The 20,971-nt window shown below is 50.5% G+C and overlaps 11 protein-coding genes across 11 annotated transcripts; 7 read left to right on the forward strand and 4 right to left on the reverse strand.

The window, feature by feature from the left end:
• Positions 1 to 29: 29 nt before the first annotated feature.
• On the forward strand, positions 30 to 441 carry ASPSYDRAFT_464798 (uncharacterized protein). Its single transcript, XM_040847240.1, has one exon. It carries the CDS (start codon positions 120 to 122, stop codon positions 333 to 335), a length of 216 nt encoding a protein of 71 aa, XP_040698224.1. The 5' UTR covers positions 30 to 119; the 3' UTR covers positions 336 to 441.
• Positions 442 to 1,279: 838 nt separating this feature from the next.
• On the forward strand, positions 1,280 to 3,030 carry ASPSYDRAFT_159854 (L-glutamate gamma-semialdehyde dehydrogenase; the record flags this gene model as incomplete). Its single annotated transcript, XM_040842858.1, has 2 exons — positions 1,280 to 1,384; positions 1,438 to 3,030. The coding sequence occupies 2 exons, from the start codon at positions 1,280 to 1,282 to the stop codon at positions 3,028 to 3,030; spliced, it is 1,698 nt and encodes a 565-aa protein (XP_040698225.1).
• Positions 3,031 to 3,813: 783 nt separating this feature from the next.
• On the forward strand, positions 3,814 to 5,111 carry ASPSYDRAFT_71825 (proline dehydrogenase family protein; the record flags this gene model as incomplete). The annotated part of the gene is made up of 2 exons (XM_040850602.1): positions 3,814 to 4,244; positions 4,301 to 5,111. 2 exons carry the CDS (start codon positions 3,814 to 3,816, stop codon positions 5,109 to 5,111), a joined length of 1,242 nt encoding a protein of 413 aa, XP_040698226.1.
• A 691-nt stretch (positions 5,112 to 5,802) lies between these two features.
• Positions 5,803 to 6,776, forward strand: ASPSYDRAFT_35128 (uncharacterized protein; the record flags this gene model as incomplete). The annotated part of the gene is made up of 2 exons (XM_040845309.1): positions 5,803 to 5,871; positions 5,922 to 6,776. The coding sequence occupies 2 exons, from the start codon at positions 5,803 to 5,805 to the stop codon at positions 6,774 to 6,776; spliced, it is 924 nt and encodes a 307-aa protein (XP_040698227.1).
• A 2,725-nt stretch (positions 6,777 to 9,501) lies between these two features.
• Positions 9,502 to 11,270, forward strand: ASPSYDRAFT_209880 (uncharacterized protein; the record flags this gene model as incomplete). Its single annotated transcript, XM_040843968.1, has 5 exons — positions 9,502 to 9,705; positions 9,771 to 10,190; positions 10,239 to 10,657; positions 10,715 to 10,794; positions 10,850 to 11,270. 5 exons carry the CDS (start codon positions 9,502 to 9,504, stop codon positions 11,170 to 11,172), a joined length of 1,446 nt encoding a protein of 481 aa, XP_040698228.1. The 3' UTR covers positions 11,173 to 11,270.
• Positions 11,271 to 11,819: 549 nt separating this feature from the next.
• ASPSYDRAFT_159872 (uncharacterized protein) lies at positions 11,820 to 12,844 on the forward strand (the record flags this gene model as incomplete). The annotated part of the gene is made up of 2 exons (XM_040842859.1): positions 11,820 to 11,888; positions 11,942 to 12,844. 2 exons carry the CDS (start codon positions 11,820 to 11,822, stop codon positions 12,842 to 12,844), a joined length of 972 nt encoding a protein of 323 aa, XP_040698229.1.
• A 64-nt stretch (positions 12,845 to 12,908) lies between these two features.
• On the reverse strand, positions 12,909 to 13,827 carry ASPSYDRAFT_1160870 (uncharacterized protein; the record flags this gene model as incomplete). Its single annotated transcript, XM_040840086.1, has 5 exons — positions 12,909 to 13,131; positions 13,216 to 13,480; positions 13,542 to 13,597; positions 13,652 to 13,709; positions 13,750 to 13,827. The coding sequence occupies 5 exons, from the start codon at positions 13,825 to 13,827 to the stop codon at positions 12,974 to 12,976; spliced, it is 615 nt and encodes a 204-aa protein (XP_040698230.1). The 3' UTR covers positions 12,909 to 12,973.
• A 521-nt stretch (positions 13,828 to 14,348) lies between these two features.
• Positions 14,349 to 14,915, reverse strand: ASPSYDRAFT_106433 (UbiX family flavin prenyltransferase; the record flags this gene model as incomplete). Its single annotated transcript, XM_040839866.1, has 1 exon — positions 14,349 to 14,915. A coding segment is annotated over one exon (567 nt), but the record flags the coding sequence as incomplete, so codon positions are not given.
• Positions 14,916 to 14,930: 15 nt separating this feature from the next.
• ASPSYDRAFT_61047 (UbiD family decarboxylase) lies at positions 14,931 to 16,894 on the forward strand (the record flags this gene model as incomplete). Its single annotated transcript, XM_040849935.1, has 3 exons — positions 14,931 to 15,050; positions 15,351 to 16,310; positions 16,367 to 16,894. The coding sequence occupies 3 exons, from the start codon at positions 14,931 to 14,933 to the stop codon at positions 16,892 to 16,894; spliced, it is 1,608 nt and encodes a 535-aa protein (XP_040698232.1).
• A 133-nt stretch (positions 16,895 to 17,027) lies between these two features.
• ASPSYDRAFT_61048 (uncharacterized protein) lies at positions 17,028 to 19,129 on the reverse strand (the record flags this gene model as incomplete). Its single annotated transcript, XM_040849936.1, is given in 6 exon segments — positions 17,028 to 17,314; positions 17,368 to 17,563; positions 17,583 to 18,713; positions 18,767 to 18,889; positions 18,949 to 18,991; positions 19,044 to 19,129. 6 exon segments carry the CDS (start codon positions 19,127 to 19,129, stop codon positions 17,028 to 17,030), a joined length of 1,866 nt encoding a protein of 621 aa, XP_040698233.1.
• Positions 19,130 to 19,304: 175 nt separating this feature from the next.
• Positions 19,305 to 20,871, reverse strand: ASPSYDRAFT_61049 (FMN-dependent alpha-hydroxy acid dehydrogenase family protein; the record flags this gene model as incomplete). The annotated part of the gene is made up of 3 exons (XM_040849937.1): positions 19,305 to 19,450; positions 19,514 to 20,689; positions 20,745 to 20,871. The coding sequence occupies 3 exons, from the start codon at positions 20,869 to 20,871 to the stop codon at positions 19,305 to 19,307; spliced, it is 1,449 nt and encodes a 482-aa protein (XP_040698234.1).
• Positions 20,872 to 20,971: the final 100 nt, after the last annotated feature.

The following is a 20,971-nucleotide window of genomic DNA, read 5'->3' on the forward strand; positions in this document are numbered from 1 at the left end:
TTTGTTTCTAGAACGTGTATCCGCCGCCCCATGTACTCATTCCTGTTACAAATAGGAAGAGCTAGCCGGCTTTTGCGCGCGCGGAACAGGTGAGGGTTAGGACTGCGAGAATTAAATCTATGATTAGACCGCCGATCATCTGGGTGATCCAGTATAGGGCGCTGTTTAGGGAGCGCGTGCGGAGTAGAAGACGTTTGCGCAGAAGAAGAGCGGGAGCACGCACAGGACGCGCCAGTCTAGGATTGTATGGAATGCAAGCCGGAGGGTGCTTTTCCAGTCTCTTGTCGCGGTTTCAGCCTCTGGTCTCTGTTGTTGTTGTTGTTGTTTATTTGTAAGGCCAAGAGTGCACTTTTGTAGCTACTCACGGGAATAGGCCTTGTCCGTATGGGCTCTGGTAATGGTCGAAGAGTTGTTTCTTTTTGCTTGTGCGTGAGGGTGGAGAGATGATACCGGGCGCTGAAGGTACGGAAGGTGGCTGGTGATCATGGAAGAACGGGACCGAACAGTGGGTGCGAACATTTTGACAAGTATTTGATTTAATTATTGGACAGCATTGCCTTATAATCCAGCATTTATCGCGGTCGGAATGGGCATCGGAACCCCCGCCCGACATTGCTGAGCAAGGCCGTCTCTTATAAGGTATAAGTAGAGCTATCAGCGGCAACCTCTCCAATTGCGAATCTACAGAACACGTCTTCTTTCTTTGATGTGACTTTTCCTTGTCTAGGAGTATCTAACTTGCTTACCTGTAGTATGTTTGTTTCGGCGGTGCGCGAGCCATTGGCGAAGAGTTAGGGTATAGATAAGTATACTCAGTCGGGTAATAGCTTGTGTTGCAAATAATAAAGTAGTTTACTCCTCTATGAACACAATATACTTCAACAAGTTTTTAAGTCTTTGCAATGACTCTGCAGTGACTACGACTCATAAAGTCCGTCAGTTGCAGGGACTAGCATCGGCAGCTCAAAAGACTCTAAAAAGAGGCTCTTAAAGTCCACTGTCACCACCAAAAAAGGGCCCTACAACAACTATTCAAGGGCTGTGAGATAGGAGTCTCCAAGGCGGCGCAATTCGAAAAGAAAACCATGACCTGCAAGTCCCCGAATCGGGTAAAATACGCAACGCGATGGCGGATTAAGCCAGTCTAAACTCATCGATGCCGGTCAATGTCGGGGTGGCGCTCCGAGCCTGTCCTCCATCGCGCAGTTGTTAAATAGACGCTGTTCCCCCAAGAGTCAGGAAGTAACAGCATTGGTAGAATATGTCAAACATGTCAAGCATGACGCGGCCAAGTCTCGGAAAACAGGTGCAACGCACCATCAACACCGTCCACCGCAGGGGCCTCACACTCTGGCACCCTCCCAAGTTTGAAAACGAGAAAATGGTAAGAAAGACCAAACCGAATAAGACAAATATACTATTAACACAGCTACCCAGTTCACTTACGCCAAAGGCTCCCCCGAACGCACCCAACTTACCAAAACAATCGAATCCATGAAGCGCACCTTTCCTGTGCAAATCCCTCTCACCGTCAACGGTGCAACACTGCAGCCAAAGGAGTCGCGCACGCAGCTCAACCCTTCCAAGCACTCTGAGAAAGTCGCGGAATATGCCTCCGCAACACCCGACCAAGTCAACACCGCCATCGACGCTGCTCTAGCAGCCAAACCTGCCTGGGAGGCCATGCCCTTTGAAGACCGCGCCGCGATCTTCCTGCGCGCCTGTGAACTCATCACAGGCAAATACCGCTCTGAACTTGTAGCCGCGACAATGCTCGGGCAGGGGAAGAACATATGGCAGGCGGAGATTGACGCACCCGCCGAGACGGCGAATTTCTTCCGGTACTACATCCAGGAGGCGTGGTCGTTGTATTCCCAGCAGCCGAGGGAACAGCCTGCGGGGAACTGGAATAAACTCGAGTACCGGCCGCTTGAAGGCTTTGTGTACGCGATTGCACCATTCAACTTCACCGCGCTAGGCGCGACCCTTGTTGGGCCTGCAGCACTGCTAGGCAACGTGGTTATTTGGAAGCCGTCGGATTCGGCATTGCATGCGAGCTGGTTGCTGCATCAGATATTACTCGAGGCTGGGCTTCCTAAGGATGTGATTCAGTTCGTGCCTGGGGATGCAGAAGGGGTTACTGATACTGTTCTGCAGAGGCCAGAGTTTGGAGGGTTGTCGTTTATTGGTTCAACAGCTGTTTTTAAGGGTATCCAGAAGAAGATTGGGAATGCCATTGGTCAGGGTATCTACAATTCATATCCTCGTGTGGTTGGTGAGACTGGCGGGAAGAACTGGGGCGTGGTTCATTCGTCTGCGGATATAAGGAGCGCGGCGCTTAATACAATCCGTGCAGCATTTGAGTACCAGGGCCAGAAGTGTTCAGCCAACTCACGGGTCTATGTTGCTGAATCTGTCTGGCCAGAATTCAAGGACCATTTACAGAAGGAAATTGCTGCATTGAAGACTGGTCCTGTGGAGGACTACAGCAATTTTATTAACCCGGTCATCCACGAACGGTCCTTCGACAAGCTCAACAATGTTATTGAAGATGCAAAGGTGGATCCTGAACTGGAGCTAATTGCCGGTGGAAAGGCATCAAAAGAAGAAGGGTTCTATATTCATCCTACAGTGTACCAGACCAGTAACCCACGCCATGATATCATGTCTCGTGAGCTGTTTGGGCCTATCCTAGGTGTCTATGTCTTCCCTGATAATAAGTGGGAGGAAATACTCAAGACAGTGGATACTACCTCCCGCTATGCTCTTACAGGCAGTATCTTCGCCAAAGACCCCTATGCTAGTCGCCAGGCGCAGACCATCTTGAAACATGCTGCGGGAATGCTCTATCTTAATACAAAGTGTACCGGCTCTGTCGTGGCCCAGCAGCCTTTTGGTGGTAGTCGGGATTCTGGCACGAATGACAAGACAGGCACAATGGCTCACTTGCTGAGATTCGTGAGCACTCGGACAATTAAGGAGGAATATGTCCCTTTGGAGAGGGTGCAGTATCCTTCTAATGAGGTTTGATAGGCTTGTTGGCCACAGAGAGAGTGCAAATAGTTTTAGTCAATATACAATCGTTCTTCATCACTAGCTCAAAGTATCCTTCTGACAGTAAACCTACTCAAAGAAACAACCCCACGTACTTGGAGACGCGGAGACGTGGGGACATTGCACATTCAGTGTGACCACGGAGAGCCGTCCCGGCCCTTGCAATCCATCTTCTGACACTGGTATGCCTGTTCAGGAGGACAGTGTCATGCACACCAGCAGCGCCAGTCAGAGAGGAGATGAGAGGCGGTTTCCCTTTGCCACGCTAATGGAGCACCAGTGATCTTGAATGGCAACCCCGCGTGCCCCGCAGAAGGCTACGCGAGGCCGTCCTGTTATGGAACGTGGTTGGTTAACTGTCGGTCGACTGAAGGTCAAGGGGATGTGTGTCGGACGCCCATGCCGACGCGCACGACCGAATGTCGGAACCACACCGGCGTGAACTAATGATCTGTGGTATTTGGAGATCTTCTAGCTGGATATATAACATTGAAGGACATGCTCACCGGCTCGCCGAATTCGTAGCGCAGGTTGAGGGATGTTTTGTGGTGACTGCTGTGTCTTGATATATCAACTAGGGCTCATATTGCCATGATGAAATCTCGGTCTCTTTCCAACCCCAGCATTGGGTTGATGTCCAGCACTTTCCCACGACACGGCATAACCTTTTGGCGGCACCGTTCGACTAAGGCGGCCTTGCATGATCCGGCAGGCAAGTCCGCTTCGTCGCCTGTCCTTCCTCCCTCAGAGGTCCCCTCCATGGCAAGACTGCCGACTAGGCTTATTCTGCGGTCGCTGGTCCTGACATTTCTCATGTCATCGAAACCACTCCTCAAGCCGTCCCTTGCTGCACTGGAAATCATCGCGAACTCAAAATCAGCCATCCTCAACCCGGACCACAATAGGATCCTGAATAAAATACTTCGCTGGACTGTATACGATCACTTCTGCGCAGGAACAAACCGCCGGGAAGTCTCCAAGACAGTAGCAGATATCAAGAAAATTGGATACCAAGGAATTATTCTGGGTTATTCAAAGGAGATCATCGTGAACCCGACTGATGCTGTGGTCCATAATGCATCTGGCACGAAAGTATATAGCGACCGATGCTATGAAATTGTGGAGGAGTGGAAGAAGGGGACATTGAAAACTTTGCGTATGGTTGGAGCTGGTGATTATCTGGCAGTCAAGTAAGTAGGCCGGTGGATTTGACCATTCCAAGTCCAACACTAATAGATATACCAAGACTCACAGGTGCCGGTCCCATTTGTATCGACGCTATGGCAGAAAGAAGGCCTATGCCTCAGGTTGTGGCAAAGGCAATGGATGATATTTGCCTTGCTACCCGAGAGCAAGGATCTCGTTTGTGGCTGGATGCTGAACAGCAGGTCCTCCAGCATGGACTCGATGACTGGGCTATTGAGATCATGAAAGGGCATAATAATTCTGCCCAGCCACTGGTATACAACACCATCCAAGGCTACCTCAAAGGGTCAAAAGCAAACCTCGATCGTCATCTTACTCTAGCATCCCAGGGGGGCTTCGGAGTGGGAATCAAGCTCGTCCGAGGGGCATACATTGAACATGAAATTCGTTCTCTCATCCACGACACCAAGGAAGAGACGGATCAGTCGTATGACCTTATCGCAGAGACGATGATTTGTCGACGAATGCCCGAGGGCTCTAAGCTCGATTTCCCGAATGCTGCTCTCTTCCTCGCCACACACAACGCTGCCAGTGCCGTCAAAGCAATTGCCGTACACCAAAAGCGCCTCCTTACAAACAAACTCACCGTCCCACTGGAGTGTGGACAGATCCAGGGGATGGCAGATGAGCTGAGTTGCGAGTTGGTGCAAAACTACGAGCGAGCTATGGAGCAGTCTAGAGAAGCAAATATGCCAGCTCCCAAGGCATTCAAGTGCATGGTCTGGGGCTCTGTTGCAGAGTGCATGCAGTATCTTCATCGTCGGTCTATCGAGAATAAGGGTGCAGTTGAGAGAACCCAGCATATGGTAGCTGCTCTGAAACAAGAGCTTCGACGCCGAATTCTTGGTTGAACCATATCCCACTGAGATAGCTAAAAGCAGCGTGAACCAGAAGCTGGACATGCTTTTGCATCTTTGAGTTGAACAGGCGCAAAGTGCCCCATGTGAAAAGGGTCTTAGTGTGTATAGCCTGCTGATTCGGGAATGCCACGGTATATGGGGGGGTGATAAGCAGCCAACAACCGACAAGAAAGCCATACTAGTCAACCTAGGACAAGCATTTTCCGTACGTAACACTTTGTTTCCCCGCAATCTACCCCGGCCTGGTCGTACACCGACATGAGCTCCATAAATGTCAGAGGGCAGTGTTCGGACGGTGCCCCGACAGTTGCCACCCGCCAGTCGGTAGGGCCCGCCGAGGCGACCGGTACACAAGTATCTGCAGAGGGAGGCAGCATCGCAAATTCGTGTCCAAGTTGGCAGCTACAATCAACTGCTCATTCTTCATTGTAGATTGACTAGAATGTTGACGGGAGCACGTCATTTCCAAGTTGCGGCAGGGACGAGCCCTAAAACAGATGAGAAACAGAAAACACCGTGACTCCATAGTTACTCTATCCCAGTCCCCATAATTTGTTCAAGTTACCAGTAAAATTGATTAGTCAGGGCCAGGAGGGTCAAAATAAACCCCCGCTCAACACAACCTTTACCTTATTCCTCCTGGTCTTCCACATATCAATTCAACCATAACCTCAATTTCAACATGAGCGGGGGCGATGGTTCCGATTTCGTCCCTAGATGGGGTCAATTACCTGTGGAACAGTACTTAATTGTATGTATTTCGCGTCTCCTATGCTGGTATTACTTTACGCAAGGCTAAAGGAAAATCAGAGGCATTGGGACTACTCATCCTCTGAGTCCATCAATGACCAGCGAAAGCGCCTGGTGAGAGAATACATGCAGCTGGAAGAGATCCCCAAGGAATGGGACACAACCCGATTCACTGAGTATTCAGAGCAGCAGCCAGAGCGCATCCCCACAGCAGAAGAGGTGGCAACAATCCTCTGCCCGTGGCGGTCCGACGACATGCGCAAGAAAGCATGGCATCTCTGGGCTGGGGAGAATTTCCTTGCCCCTGTCATGCTGCGGACATATTACGAGAACAGCTCAGCGGGCGATCAAAAAATTGCCGAGTATGCTGATACATCAGATAACTATGCCGAGTCAGCCGATTGGGCTGTTTTGGATGATGCGGAGCTGTTTAACTATGGTTCAGACTGGAAGCAAATCTTGAGCGTCCTCCCGGAAATTATAGGCTTTTCGACAGTTTATCAACGGGCGCCGTTACAGGCGAAATTAGACAGGGATCTCCCTAAGCTCAAGGGGGCATTTACCAGAGCTAAGAGGGAGCATCCTGGCTGGAAGCAGGACGTGAATCTACTGCTCAATGGTAATGGGTATGCAAGGGACTTGTTATGCGCAGTGTCTATGGGCTGGCTTTGGATTGTGGATGAGGAGGCCTTTAAGACAGATAAGCTCCTGGTAGTATATCTGGATTTAAAACAGAATATTACTGTCCAAGGACGGATGGATGTTGACCAGGGAGATATGGATGAGATTCAGTTAAAATGGTATGACCGTGTCCCTCCTGGACCGATTTTCGATGAAGGGACAGTTGGGGATACGTATCGCTTGGATACCGAGTCAGGCAGGGAGTTTTTCCGTTTAACAGTGTAGGATCTGGAGGGTGAAGCCGGTTCAGAATAAATGCGCTTCTGAGAGGATAGCGAATCCTTGGATTTTGCCAGTTCACAGCCTCATAATTTCACCAACTCAGGTCAGATTGTAGTTGAGAACGGGTGTTCCTGGCTCGACTCGGCTGTTTGTGATGTCTGCAAGAAAGAGTTCGATTAGAAGCTTTTTCGGCAATGAGGTTACTTTCCTATTAACCGCAAAAGCACTAGACCCCTGGGTGAGGGTTCGAATGGAGGAGTTCTGGATGGGCAGGGCGGTTGTGTAAGGCACTGTACCGGTCGATAGGATGCTGTTGGCCAATCTTCAATATTGCGTAAATTTCTCTCAGGAGCTTCTGTTGGCTGCCCTTTGGAGTGGTTTCAGCGATTTTGGACTGCAACTCAGGAAATAATCCTTAACTATAGGAGAAGCAAATGCCTCCTCGGGATTGTTCTCATTGCTCGAGCCAAAGGCAATTTCTTTGCCTTACAGTACAGGTACCTAGCGACTTCCCAGTACCTGCCAATCTTGTTAACAATGTTGACTAAACTTTTTCTTGCACTGGGGCCCAGATCCTGGTTTGGGATAATGCCGATCAGGTCAGAGAGTCCCACAGTTTGCTGTAGTTGATGGATGAGAGCGTAGCTAGGAGATCAGATCTTCAATTCGATTCAATTCGCACCTCAACTATCATCCGAATCAATTCAGCTAGTAGACACTTCTGTAGTTAACTATTATTATTAATCCTGGCGATGACACCACATACCAAATTGTCAGGAAATTCTAGTGAGCAAGGGGGATGGATCTTATTTCCGATTCCAAGCATCAAAATGCCGAGTATTTCCCGAGCTGTCGTCATGTACAACGTCCATTGCAGGAGCTCTGGTTTGTAATACGGAAACAGTCTGTGGGAACAATCAATGACAGGACCAAACGGTCATTATAGGGTGTATGCAACACTATAACCAAGGCTAGCCAACCAAACTTGGTTAGGGTTTCGGAAATCGTCCGAGCCTGAAGTGTGGGCACGGCATTTGTACTTTGCAGCGACCAAAGACTCAGCGGAGTTGAAGCCATTGATTAGCCCACGAAGTGCTTGGCGTGGGGGACACTTTGACACATGGCCGATCATGCAGATTCTACCTCGTATTTCCGAAGAGCCAGTGGTGTCGCGGAGAACGCCATGTCGAGCAATTTGGTAACCGAGTCTGGGTGAGGCACATACGTGATGTCAGAAAGTCTAAACCGCAGAACTCCAGTACACTAGGAATAATATCAGAAGGAACAGTCATCTTTCAGTCTGATTTCTGGAAAACTCGTAGAGTTTTAGGTCCACTTGTCCTTGCCCGAGAATCGGAGAATAAAATTAACGCGGATCTTGATTGAATGTTCGAGACCAACGATAGCATGTTATTGATGAGCTTTGTATCTGTTGCTGCATGAGCTTCTATGATACAGTATTGACGCATAAAGATCACACAAGCCAGCTCCCCGCACAACGTGTTTCCTTTGGCTAAAGCCTCTCCCTCACGGGCTCCTCTCTTCTACAACTGCCAGCCTCGAAACTCTCTGCTGAGCCCATCGCCTTCATCCAAGCTTAGTTGTCTCGCCCAAAGATTGCGATCTTGCCGCATGGTCTTTTATATAGGTTCAGGACTTCAATCCGCAACTGACCTGCCAATTCTCCTTTACGGCTTGTCTAGAAACAGCAAACAAGATTATTTACCATGGCAGCTGGTGGCGCTATTAATACTCTAAGTTTAACACGGGCCGTCAGTTCAAGAAAATACTCGATGCAAAACTATAGTTCGCTGCCTGCACAGCCCCAACACTGAAGCCATGCCAATATAACTGGACAGTAATGCACCTTCGGACCCCTTCTGAGGCAACTTGTGATGTCCCTTACTTAAATGACAGTCAAGGATCACACAGGCCATATACAAAATGTCTATAAGCATACCGTAATAATATCACACTCCAGCCAAATATGCGTCTGGCTCGGTACTGACAGTGGAGTAAGGCGGTGCAACAGCCTATCAGGGTGCTTATACCCCAGAGAGACATGGAGACCTTGCCAAGGCACTTCCTTGCACGCTCAGACTGTAGACCCTGAAAATAAATGCCGCAAACCGGAGGCAGTCACAGATTGCCATCTCCCTGCATTCAACCACTATACCCCAGCTTACCTGATTTGGCCAACCGACATTTACTGCTCTGCAAGGCTACTTGAGGCTAGGACTCTGCCAACTTGAGCACGGACGAGGTCTGAGATGCCAAATTCCAGACTAATGTCAGCTCAGCCCAGCCAACTGTCCTCCGTTAACATGGTATCCTATTCTTCTGATATTCAGGGCTCACGGTTCTATGCAAGGTGCAGACCTGACTGATGCTGCTCCAGGGTGTTGGCAGAATCTTCTTGCCATTAAGGAATGTTCAGGGGTGTCCATTTATTGAATCCTGGCGATGTAACTCTAGCAATCCAAACTGCTATATCTATTGCGAGTCCCTGTCACAGCCGTTCCACTTTGCCCAGCCGTCGTCCGAGCCTTGGGAAGGTCGCCACCCGAATTCTGCCAATTCTCATATAGCATTAGGCCCTTGGCCGTTGGAGATGGGGTGTTGGGGGAAGGTACAGGGTATAAAAACAGACGTTGGGCAGCCATGGATTCTCTGTGTTGAGACTTCTTACTTCTCCATTACTACGGACTAATTGACGAATTGTTCCAACATGGCTTTGGTTCAGAATCCCGGGAAGGTCCAGAGTGACGAGGCTCCTGTCGACGACGAAATCTCCAAGGCCGGGCTAGGGGCAACGGCCTGTGACTACTCAGGGGCACGCACAAAATCCGACCCACGCGAAATTGCCCTCGTCCGCAAGTTGGATTGGTGGATTATGCCGATTCTTTGGTTCATGTACTTTCTTAATTACCTTGTGAGCACTACCCGTCTCAGCATGTTAACTTCGCATGATAGCTACTGACATTGCATGCAACACAGGACCGCAATGCCATCGCACTCGCACGGCTCAACAATCTTGAGGAAGACCTCAACCTCAGCTCAAGCGAGTACCAGACTTGCGTTTCAATCCTTTTTGTTGGGTATGTCATTGTCGGGATACCAGCTAACATGGTCGTCACACGCGTCCGCCCTAGCTGGTGGATGTCGTCGTGCATGACCGCGTGGGCCATCATCAGTGCCCTCACCGCTGTCAGCCAGAACTATATTGGTTTGCTCCTGACTCGGTTCTTCCTGGGCATCACGGAGGCGCCTTATTACCCTGGTGCGTTGTATGTTCTTGCGACCTTCTATACGCGGAAAGAGCTTGCCACGCGTATATCAATCCTTTACACAGGGAATATTCTTGCGACAGCGTTTGCTGGGTTGATCGCTTTGGGTATTTTCCAGATGGACGGAATGGTAGGTGCCTTGCTCCTGATTTAGGAAAGGCGCATTAACGTCATTCAGGCTGGGATATCTGGCTGGCGATGGTTATTCATCATCCAAGGCGTCGTCACCTTTATCGTCGCCATCCTCGGATTCTTCATTTTACCCGACGAACCGCTCACCACGCGGTGGCTGACCGAATCAGAGAGACTCCTAGCCCACGAACGCACACAGGAAGATACAGTCGGGAACGAGGGTAAGACGACAACGTGGCAGGGTGTCTGGGGGGCGGCCAAAGACCCCAAAGTCTGGCTGTTTACCTTGATGCAACACTGCCATTTGGGCGCGAATGGGTTCAAGAACTTCTTCCCTACTGCAGTGGCGACTCTGGGCTTTAGCGAGACAATCACCCTCGTTTTGACCTGTCCGCCGTATCTCGTTGCCGGGTTTCTCTCAATTGCGTGGTCCTGGTCTTCTGGGAGATTCAATGAGCGGACGTGGTAATTATCCCCTTTGCCTCTAATCAACTCTTCTAACGCAGACTTCGCACAATACAGGCACATCACAATTGCGAAAGCGATTGCAGTCTTCGGGTTCGTCCTCGGCTGCGCTACCTTGAATACCGGCGCGCGATACTGTATAAAATCCCTACCCACACCCCTTCTTTTGACGCACCATCTAATAATTTCCAGTCGCAATGTGCGTCTTCTCAATCGGAACCTACGCCGTCAATAGCATCATCCTCGGCTGGGTATCCGCCACTTGCTCACAGACAAAAGAGAAAAAGGCGTCTTCGCTCGCCATTGTAAACTGCATCGCTGTCGCCTCTTTCATCTGGACGCCGTACATGTGGCCAACTAGCGACGAGCCGCGGTATGTCATGGCCATGTCGTCAAGTGCAGCCCTGAGTATTGCGACTGCGGCTGGGGCATGGGCGATGAGATTCTGGCTTAAACATGAAAATCGGAAGATCAGGCAGCTGGAGAATGAGGGAGTTTTGTATTATGCATATTAGTATCCTGAGGATCCTGACTCAAACCTTTGCTCTTGCGCGCGGTTAGAATCGTCGAGAGAAGGTACCGCAAAGGCCAGTCCCAAAAATGATGTGACAACGCTAGATGGACATCTGGAACGAGATTTCAACAATTTCGGATCTGCGGTGGATTTAGACTAGGAATCTAAACAAGTAATTGAAATATTAATTTTTAGTATCCTTAAATATTATATAGTTCAATTAAAAAGACAATAGTATTTTTGGTACGAAGCTGCTGCTCCAAGGCTCTGGGAACAACAATTTTTTATCAGCAGCAATGGGTGTGACCTCGTCGCGCCCGTCGTGCCAGTTTGCCTAAAATTTCAGTGTATTTAGTTTTCAGGAGGTCTTTACGCCTCAACGGGCCTGCAGATTGTGCTGGTATAAGAAACTCGTATAAGAAACAGCATGAATTTATCAACTAGTATGTAATAAAATCATGGTTACTATCATCTTAGGATGTTTGGGTGGGATTTACGTTAAAATCCCCGCCCCGCCCGATCCGATATTACTACGACGCTACTTGTTTCTTCATTCCCTTCCAATAACTTAACCCCTTCAGTAACTTAACTATCTCTGGGATTTTTGTTTCTCTTCGTATCTCCCTCCACAGATCATCCAACCTTAATATGAGCGTCGGCGACAACCCTAATTACATCCCTATCTGGGGACAACTACCTGTTGAACAGTTTTTGATTGTAAGGATCCGCAGACCTCCTTCCTAGTTATAACGCATGTCTAAGTGAAACAGAGGAATTGGGACTCCTCCAGTCCAGAATCAGCAGACTCGCAACGGAAACTCCTGGTGGAGAAATACATGCAACTAGATTCAATCCCCAAAGAATGGGACCCAGCTGAACACGGGATGTACCCTGAGCGCCAGCCAAAAAGAATCCCCACGGAAGATGAGATAGACAATATATTGCGTCTGTGGCGGTCGGATGACATGCGCAGGAGGGCATGGCAGATTTGGTGCGGGGCGAATAGTGAAGCGCCGGTGATGCTGCGCACACACTACGGTGGCAGTTCAACTCCTGCTGAGGGGTCAAATGACGATAGTCAGCACAGTGACGATGATGCCAAGATGGTCGAGTTTGCCGAGTGTTCCGAACTATACGCAATGGGAGCTGACTGGTCTGTGCTCAACGATGCCAACCTGTTCAATCTGGGCGCGGATTGGAAACAAGTCTTCTATATTTTGCCGGAAATCGCAGGCTGCAAGCGTGACTATGAGCGGACGGTTGATCCGGAGAGACTGGATAGGAAATTTGCTGGACTTGAGACCGCGCTTGAGGGGGCTAAATCTGAGCATCCTGACTGGAAGCAGGACTGGAATCTCTTACTGGAGGGTAATTTTGTTGCGAGGAGGCTACTGTTTACAGCTACTATTTCCTGGATATGGATCGTGGACAAGGAGACTTTCGAGACAGAACAGTTGCTAGTCGTGTATTTTGATCGCAACCAAAACGTCACTGTTCAGGGACGCATGGAGTTTGATCAGGGTTATTTGGATGAGCTGACTTTAAATTGGTATGAGGGTGCCCCTCCCGGAACAGTCATTGAGGAGGGGAGTGTTGGAGATACCTATCGGTTGGATACAGAGTCAGGCAGAAGATTCTTTCGCTTGACAGACTCCGATCTACCTCCTAAATAGAGTCGCTTAGCTTATAATTAGATAGTAGGGTTTGCCCGACGTGTGCATGCTGGGCGGCCCCTGGCATCGAAACAAGGGAAGGATGGAGGAAGGAGTGGGCAGTGAAGTGAAAGAGCATTTTTTTATGTTCTAACGGAGAGTGACAGCTATCTTCGCCTTCGGGTACTTGTATACGTCGTCCTGGCCGAAATTGTTGACAGCGCAGATTGGCCCGGACTTGCCCTGTTGGCGTAATTCCAGCTCTAGCTCCAATCTTTTCCAGTTGAATTGCATTTGGCCCATCAGTTCTATTACCGATTAGTCAAGGTTGCCTTCCTCCTACCCGCAGTCATGGAGTGAGGACTGTATCTTCGCAACATGGATTGACTTACTAAAACATTGACCGTGCCAGTTGTTCTGATATCCAGGAACGCAGGTTCGGGTTCGGCGGCCAGGATCAAGTTTGTCCATGTATTTTCCTCCCTGCTCCGATGACTTCCATGGAAATTCGTCGCACTGTAGTGCTAGTTTGGGTCTACTTCCGGTCCTGCCTACGTTATCGTTTAAAATTTTATTGGCAGCGACACATGTTCCATCGGGACACTGGTTGTCGTATCGTTCTTCTGTCCTGTCTTTATCATTTGAAAAAAGCGAATACTACCAGGCGATCGTTATCAGGAATATTCATGATTGGGGTACAAAGACCGGTAACACGCACGCTGGTGCCATCGGTGACGTGTTTCTCACTGATATCTTGGAGTTTGGCGCAGCTTACTGTATCACATAAATTTCAGTGTACAAGTTAATAGAGAAGAGAAGACAACATACTACGAAGCTCAAGCATCTGAACGTTCCCAGAGCTTCCCTTGGGTTGCTTGTGATAATGCTGAGATGAACCCGTGCTTCGTATTATTACTTCGTATCACCCCTACAGCAGTCGATATACCGATATGTGTGCCGACATGTTCCCAAGTAGCTCCAGCACGGTCGTGTTGCGGTGGCATCTTAGGGTTGTCCCCGATGTGATTAATAGCAAAAAGGACTTTTCTTTCCTCGGTGTCACACTGTTGTGGCTTGGCGATGACCTAGCCTTACGGTTTGAATTACTTGAGGATCTAAAAGAACTCGATATGTAAGGGTCTTGTAGATTACCTTCTATTACTTTGGAGGTGGATTAATGTCAGTCCGCCTCATGCGCTAGCTGGTCTACCGCGCGTGGGGTAGCCATCCCACCTGCAAAGAATCAGATCTATCGATTCCATGGTGGTGAGCGACGAGGTCGAATATCGCTGGTGGGATCGGCGGTGGACTTAATGGGTCCATGACCCATCACTGCCTTCACTTCGTACAGAAAGGTAAAAGTAATGATATTGGGATCCGAATAGATTTAAGATACAGGCAATTTGGGAGAGTCTAATGGTTCGGTAAGTGACCGATGATTAACAGGTGTCCCCATAGCTAGAATATTAGATGAGTTGAATTGAATTGAATTGTACATTCAAGGAGTACAGGCGTGCCCCTTGCCTTGCAAACCGCTCCACCTTGGAGAGTTTTCAAGATGAATGCCAAAGCTATCCAGCATTCTCATCACATTTTGGTTGATGACATCCTCCAGCGATTCGGGCTTGGTATAAAATGCCGGCATCGGGGGGAATATGATCGCGCCAGAACGTCGCAAGGCAAGCATATTCTCGAGATGAATATCGTGCAGCGGGGTCTCGCGGACACAGAGCATCAGCTTTCTCCCTTCTTTGAGGGTCACGTCCGCTGCTCGAGCTACCAGATCCTCACTGAATCCCATTCTCACCGCTGCCAGCGTCTTTACACTGCAAGGCACAATGATCATGCCGTCATGCGGAAAGGATCCGCTTGAAATCGGGGCAGCGAGGTCCCTTGCAGCGTAGTTGAACGTGGCCAAGGAGCGAACTTGCGAGTCCGTAAAGTCCGTTTCGTATTTGAGAGTCACCGACGCCCATTTGCTCACGATAAGGTGCGTCTCGATGTCGCATTGCTTTAGCAGCTCAAGCAGGCGCACTGCGAACAGGGATCCAGTTGCACCGGTGATTGCCACCACAAGTCGCCTCGGTCGAGTATTGGCCGAATGTGAATGGGTTCGATTGCCCTTGCCTGCCAGGAACTGGGACCGGCTATTACGGCTAAGCCTTCGTGCAGGGTTCGTTATCGTCGCTATACTGGAACGCTGGCCGACGGTGTAGCAGGCCGCCAGGTTTGCTGCAGCGAGCCTCTCCATATCGAACAGTTGTCAGTACCTCTTCATTCAGTTACCTGGCGCGCATCTGTATATGGCTCCTCCTGGCGAAATGCAGTCGGAGGGCTTCGGAATTTTCCGATAAGGGCTAAAGGGCGTGGGGCCAGCACCATAGAATATATTTGTCGGAATATCAATCAAGTTGCGACTAACAGACTAGTCCTTGAAGACCCAAGAACAATGTACCGTGCTAATGCTATGTGGAAATCGGGTCGTGTCTGTACCCTTCGAGCCAGCAATGCTGCAAGCCATGTTCAGCGTTGCTATTCCCACCACTCGTTGCGGCATTTTCTGGATACTCTACGGGATGACGGCGATCTGGTCGACATTATTCATGAAGTCGACCCTCACCTTGAGGTGGGCGCAATTGCTCGGAGGGTCAGCGAAAGAAATGCCAAAGTGCCCTTATTCCACAACGTCAAGGGAGCACGCAATGGGCTCTGGAGGATGGTTTCAAACCTGCAGAGCTTGCGCCAGTCTCCGAGTCATCGCCTCGGGCGTGTCGCACGAGGTATTAACCTGCCTGCGACTGCGAGCTGGCGCGATATCAACGAGAAGCTGCTGGAAGCCAAGAGATGCAAACCTTCCGCATCCAGAGTCGTGGAAACGGGGCCCTGCAAGGAAAACAGGCTGGTCGGGGACGAAATCGACCTGACGCTCCTGCCCGCTCCTTTGCTGCACCAGGGTGACGGTGGGAAGTATGTTCAGTCGTACGGAATGCATATCCTACAGTCTCCAGATGGTTCGTGGACCAACTGGTCCATCGCTCGTGCAATGGTCCATGACAGAAACAAGCTGGTTGGCCTGTGCATTCCTCCACAACATAACTGGCAGATCAAGCAGATGTGGAAGAAGCACGGAAAGGACGTCCCGTGGGCTCTGGCACTTGGGGTGCCCCCTGCTGCCATTATTGCGGCTGGCCTGCCTATACCAGATGGGGTCTCAGAGCTGGACTACGTCAATGCCATCACTGGGAGTGCGATGGACCTGGTCAAGTGCGACACCAACAATCTCCTCGTGCCGGCAGAAAGTGAAATCATCTTTGAGGGAACGCTGTCCAATACCGAATTGGTCTCCGAAGGTCCCTTTGGGGAGTACTTCGGTCATGGCTTCCGGGCAGAGTCTGGCCAAATGCCAGTCTACAACGTGGATGCCATCACTTATCGAGATGATGCCATTCTCCCGGTCTCTGTTCCTGGGACTATAACCGATGAATCTGTGGGTGCTCTGTTTTCACTGAATCTGTAAAAGTCATACTGACCATATACCTGTAGCACACGCTCGCTGCCCTGATGGTGCCCGAGATACTGGACATTTGTCAACAGCACGACTTCCCAATAGTCGACGCATTTGCGCCTCTCGAAACCAACGCGACTTGGGTCTTCCTCTCTGTAGACTCCGAAAAGCTTCGACACTCGGGCTTCAATTCCAGCGAGCTTTGCAAGGCCATCGGCCAGGCTGTGTTCCAAGACAAACGCGCCTGGCTCGCCTCGCGACTGTTCCTGGTTGGCGACGACATCAACATCTACGACTTCCAGCAAGCAGCCTGGGCAGTTGCCTGTCGCTCGCGGCCAGGTCTGGACGACCATGTTTTCGACGATGTGCCGGGGCTTCCGCTGGTGCCCTCAATGCGTGGCACCCCGCAGCCATGTCGAGGGGGCAAGACGGTGACCAACTGTCTTCTGGAGTCCGAGTTCACCGAGGGGGGCAGGGATTGGCATAAAGTTGACTTTGAGAATGCATATCCCAGGGAAATCCGTGAGCGGGTCTTGTCAAGATGGGAGGAAATGGGGCTGGATTGAAGCTCTGTATGTTTTGATTAAAGTACCTATTAGTCCAGATGAATTCAACTATCAAGCTTGTATTGTTGTCTCTATGTAAACTGCCGAGTAACTTGGCCTTCATGGGCCGAATACATCGATAAACTGCAGTAGGCTACAGCCGCGACTGTGTCTCCCCCGATTGCCAGGGCTTGTTCAGTCGTACTTCCAATACGGCGAGGATGCCATTCTTCACGCTTGCCACAGCCTGCGGCAAAAGATGCTCAAACTGCTCAGCATTTGCGGCAACTCCTGCCCATGCGTGATTTCCAGCAGCAGCCTTCGCCACTCCGGGATAGTCCGGGGTTGGACTAAACGAGATGTTCAAGTCAACATTGTTCACCCGCGACCCGAGGCCCGTCGGGTGGACGAGCTCTAGAGATGTTCTGGGTGCATTCCATCCTGTTTCACTTGTTAGCCATGTGCATCTGGAAATGGTTAAAGGGATCCCGTACCGTTGTTGTTGAGAACGATAGTTAGCGTCGCCAACTTGTATCGCCTGGCTATCCAGTAGACCGTGCCAGGAGACCCAAACATGAAGCTGCCGTCACCAACAATCTCACACACAAAATCTCCCCGCTGGTTGCCCCCGGCCAGGTAGTCCGATGCCAGTTTGACCCCCAATGTGGCCCCCCCCAGACCAGCCGAGTCCTCCAGCGCCACAACCCACCAAATGGCCCGGAGCATCGACCTGGAGCTGATTGATAATAGGCATAGCATTGGTGACGGTCTCCAAGCACCACACTGTATCCAGAGGCAATGCCTCCCGAAGGCGACGCCCAATGTAGTTACCTTCCATCGGGGCTGCCATGTCGTTGGGTTTCGCAGCCGCCACTGCAAGGGCAGCAAGGCGTTCTTGATGGGCTCTCTTCACCTGTTCGCCTCGCTCAATGTACTCGGACGAGGAGAGGATCTCGTCGAATGACCCCTCCTCCTGAATGAATCTATGGATCTGGCTGAATGCGGTGGTCGCATCCGCGCGGTATATCTTGGAGGCGTTGATATACCAGAAGTTCAGGTTTGCTTTCAACGGATCAATGTCGATATGCACGATCTGACAATGGTTTGATGGTCGACACAGAACTGGAATCCAAGGCACAACAGCATGGACCACAACAATCACGTCTGCAGTGGGGATAGCTTCATGCGCACCGATCCCCAGTCCCAACGAGGCCGGGTGCGTGAATGGGAAGCTAACATCGCATCCGAGGCAGTCCAGGACCCTGAGCCCAGGCACCTTATCCACAAGCTGAACTAGTTTGGGCAGCGATTCATGACTCCTGCCAGAGTGGCCTACCACAATAAGAGGTCTTTTCGCATGAACCAGCAGATTGGCAATTGTTTCAACGCCAGTTTGGGGCAACGGAGATGGGCATACCGCACCCCAATGCGCTTGATCTATCGTATACGGGTCCATCTTCTCTTCCAGAACTTCCCGGCCTGCTGTCAAATAAACAGGACCAGGCGGATCACTGGTTGCGAACTGAAGAGCGCGGCCGACCATCTGTTTGATATTCTTTCCCGTGCGGATTTCACCGGTGTAGCGACAGAACTGAGACAGTATCTGCCTTTGGTCTTTGGCATCCTGGAGCCAGTGAACATACTCCGTTCGAGACCCCGGCAGTTCTCCTTCGATCGTGAAGGGTGAGAGGCCAGCGAATATCAGAACAGGGCTGTAGGCCGCGGAGGCATTATGGACAGCACATCCAAGGGCTTGAGTTCCCACGTCCACATGGACTAGCACGGCCTGTGGCTTGCCTGTGAGGCGAGCGAAGCCATCTGCCATCGAAAGGGCAACCATCTAGATTGGCATCAATATTTATGGGCTGCCATTGTTGGCATGAGTCAGCCTACCTCGTGTGGACAGGTAATAATCTCTGGGAATTCCCCTTTCCTAAACCTTTTTCCGTAGACTATCGCCTCCATCAAGGCGGGATGGTCGGAGCCCAAATTGACGAAGACGTGGGAAACGCCGGCCTAGTTGCATTCTGGAGGTTATTCATATGAATCCGGTCGTGGGTAAAAGCGGTGCTTACATCCCAAAGCGCCTCGAAAAATGCAGTCGATGCTGTATAAGCCCTATTTCGCCATCAGATACAGTCAATCAAGTTCAAACACCAGACGCTTGTACTGACATTGTTTGGACAGTTTGTAGAAGTCTATTGCTCTCGCACTTTCAAACGTACTTATCTTCAGACTGCGAAGCTGAGTGTCCATTCTATAGTTCGACGCCGTGGTATGCGCGACATTCCGAAAGCTGCGTACTTTATCTCATCGGAATCTGTAGGAACTTTCCGATGCAGGCCCCTCTGCACAGACGCCACGGCGCCCGGCTTACGACTGTTCCTCTTACTCTAAGGAAAGGTCAATTTATAAGGTTACATGGAAAAAGCTACAGCTTTGCATTGGGTTGCGATCTGCCATAATTAGGGGAGAGTAAGGAATCTAGGTAGGAAGTGTTGAGGTATCTGGGGTGGCACTGGCTCAGGCTTGTCAGGCCCACCAACTGCATGGCCGTCTCGATTTCGTGTTTGATAACTGGCAGCTGTTAGAGTTCTACATTTTCCTTCTGCTTTTCGGATTATCCGAGTTGGGACATACCCTGTACCGCGTGTGCGATTCCAGCCTCCCCATAGCAAAGGGCATACGTAAACGGCCTGCCTAAACCCACAGCAGAGGCCCCAAGACAGGCTGCTTTCACTATGTCTGAGCCTCGTCGGAACCCGCCATCAACAAGAATGGTCATTCTTTCAGCTGCCTCCGGACAGTAACGCTGTATTTCGAGAAGGGTAAGAATAGAAGGAGGTGCAGTGTCGGCTGCTCGTCCTCCGTGGTTGCTAATAACGATACCGTCAAGTCCGTAGCGCATCGCAAGCTGAGCGTCTTCGACGCGTTGGACGCCCTTGACAAGGATGGGGAGATCGGTGATACCTCGCAGCCAGGCAATGTCGTTCCAGTTCAAGCTTGGGTCGATGAAGGAGCTATTGGACTTTGCTAGTCCGGCACTTCCTTTGCCTTCCTCACGGCTCCCTTGGTTGATACTCACTACGAGACCTTCTCCTTCGGGTAGAATGCGTTCATCTGCCTCTCGCTTGGACATTACAGGAAGGTCGGCTGTAATGAAAAGCGCCTTCACTTTCCGCGATTGCGCGGCCTGTCGGATCTGAGATTCTGTTTTTGCCCGGTCCTTGTTGATATATACCTGCAGGAATGCGTTCTCCGGAGTCTCATTCAGGACCTCGGTCAAAGTATAGGATGCCGTAGTCGCAATACATTGTGTTATCCCCGACGCATTTGCTGCCCTGGCCGGGGACAGCTCCCCATCGCTGCAGACGCTCTTCGCCGCTCCAACGGGGGCTATATAAACCGGAATTTCTAACTTACAGCCGAACAGAGCACTCTCGGTGGTCACAGAAGACACATCTCGCATTACTGCCGGTCGAAGCCAAATGTGCTGGAACATCGTCTGATTTGCATCGCGCGTGATGTTGTCGTTGGCAGCTCCGCTGTTGTATGCCCACGACTTCGGACTCAGAGTGTGCATGGCCACATCTTCAAAGTCACTGAGATTGATGATATTCTGCAGCGGTGGTTTCCGATACATCTGGACGTCTGGCCTTGTTGATTGCTGGGGCTCATCGTCCTCAGTCCACTTAGGCGGCACTGTTGCCGCGTTCAACTCACCCAGGCATGAATCCTCCAGTTCGGCGATTAGAGAAGGCGAATGAACTCGATTGTATTCCTTGGAAGCATCCCGACCGGCATACTTGTAGATCACTTTCGCGCATTAATTTATCATTCCGCGAGTAACGACTGGATCATCGCCTCTCACATCCTGCTCCTCCGGGATGCTCCTTCGCAAACTGCGTCACATCGTAAACTTTCCCATTGACAACCGTCCAGCTGTCTGTTTCGAGGTGGTGGGCTTCGATGTCGCTTGCGGTAATTTTGTTCGTCATGGCTCCGTGGTGAACTTTGGGATCGGATTGTGCTGTCCTTTGCCGGGGTGAATATGTAGGTATATATATATTAGCATGAAGGTGGTACACCAATAGCATC

Source organism: Aspergillus sydowii (assembly GCF_001890705.1).
Source record: "Aspergillus sydowii CBS 593.65 unplaced genomic scaffold ASPSYscaffold_13, whole genome shotgun sequence".
Classification (NCBI taxonomy): domain Eukaryota; kingdom Fungi; phylum Ascomycota; class Eurotiomycetes; order Eurotiales; family Aspergillaceae; genus Aspergillus; species Aspergillus sydowii.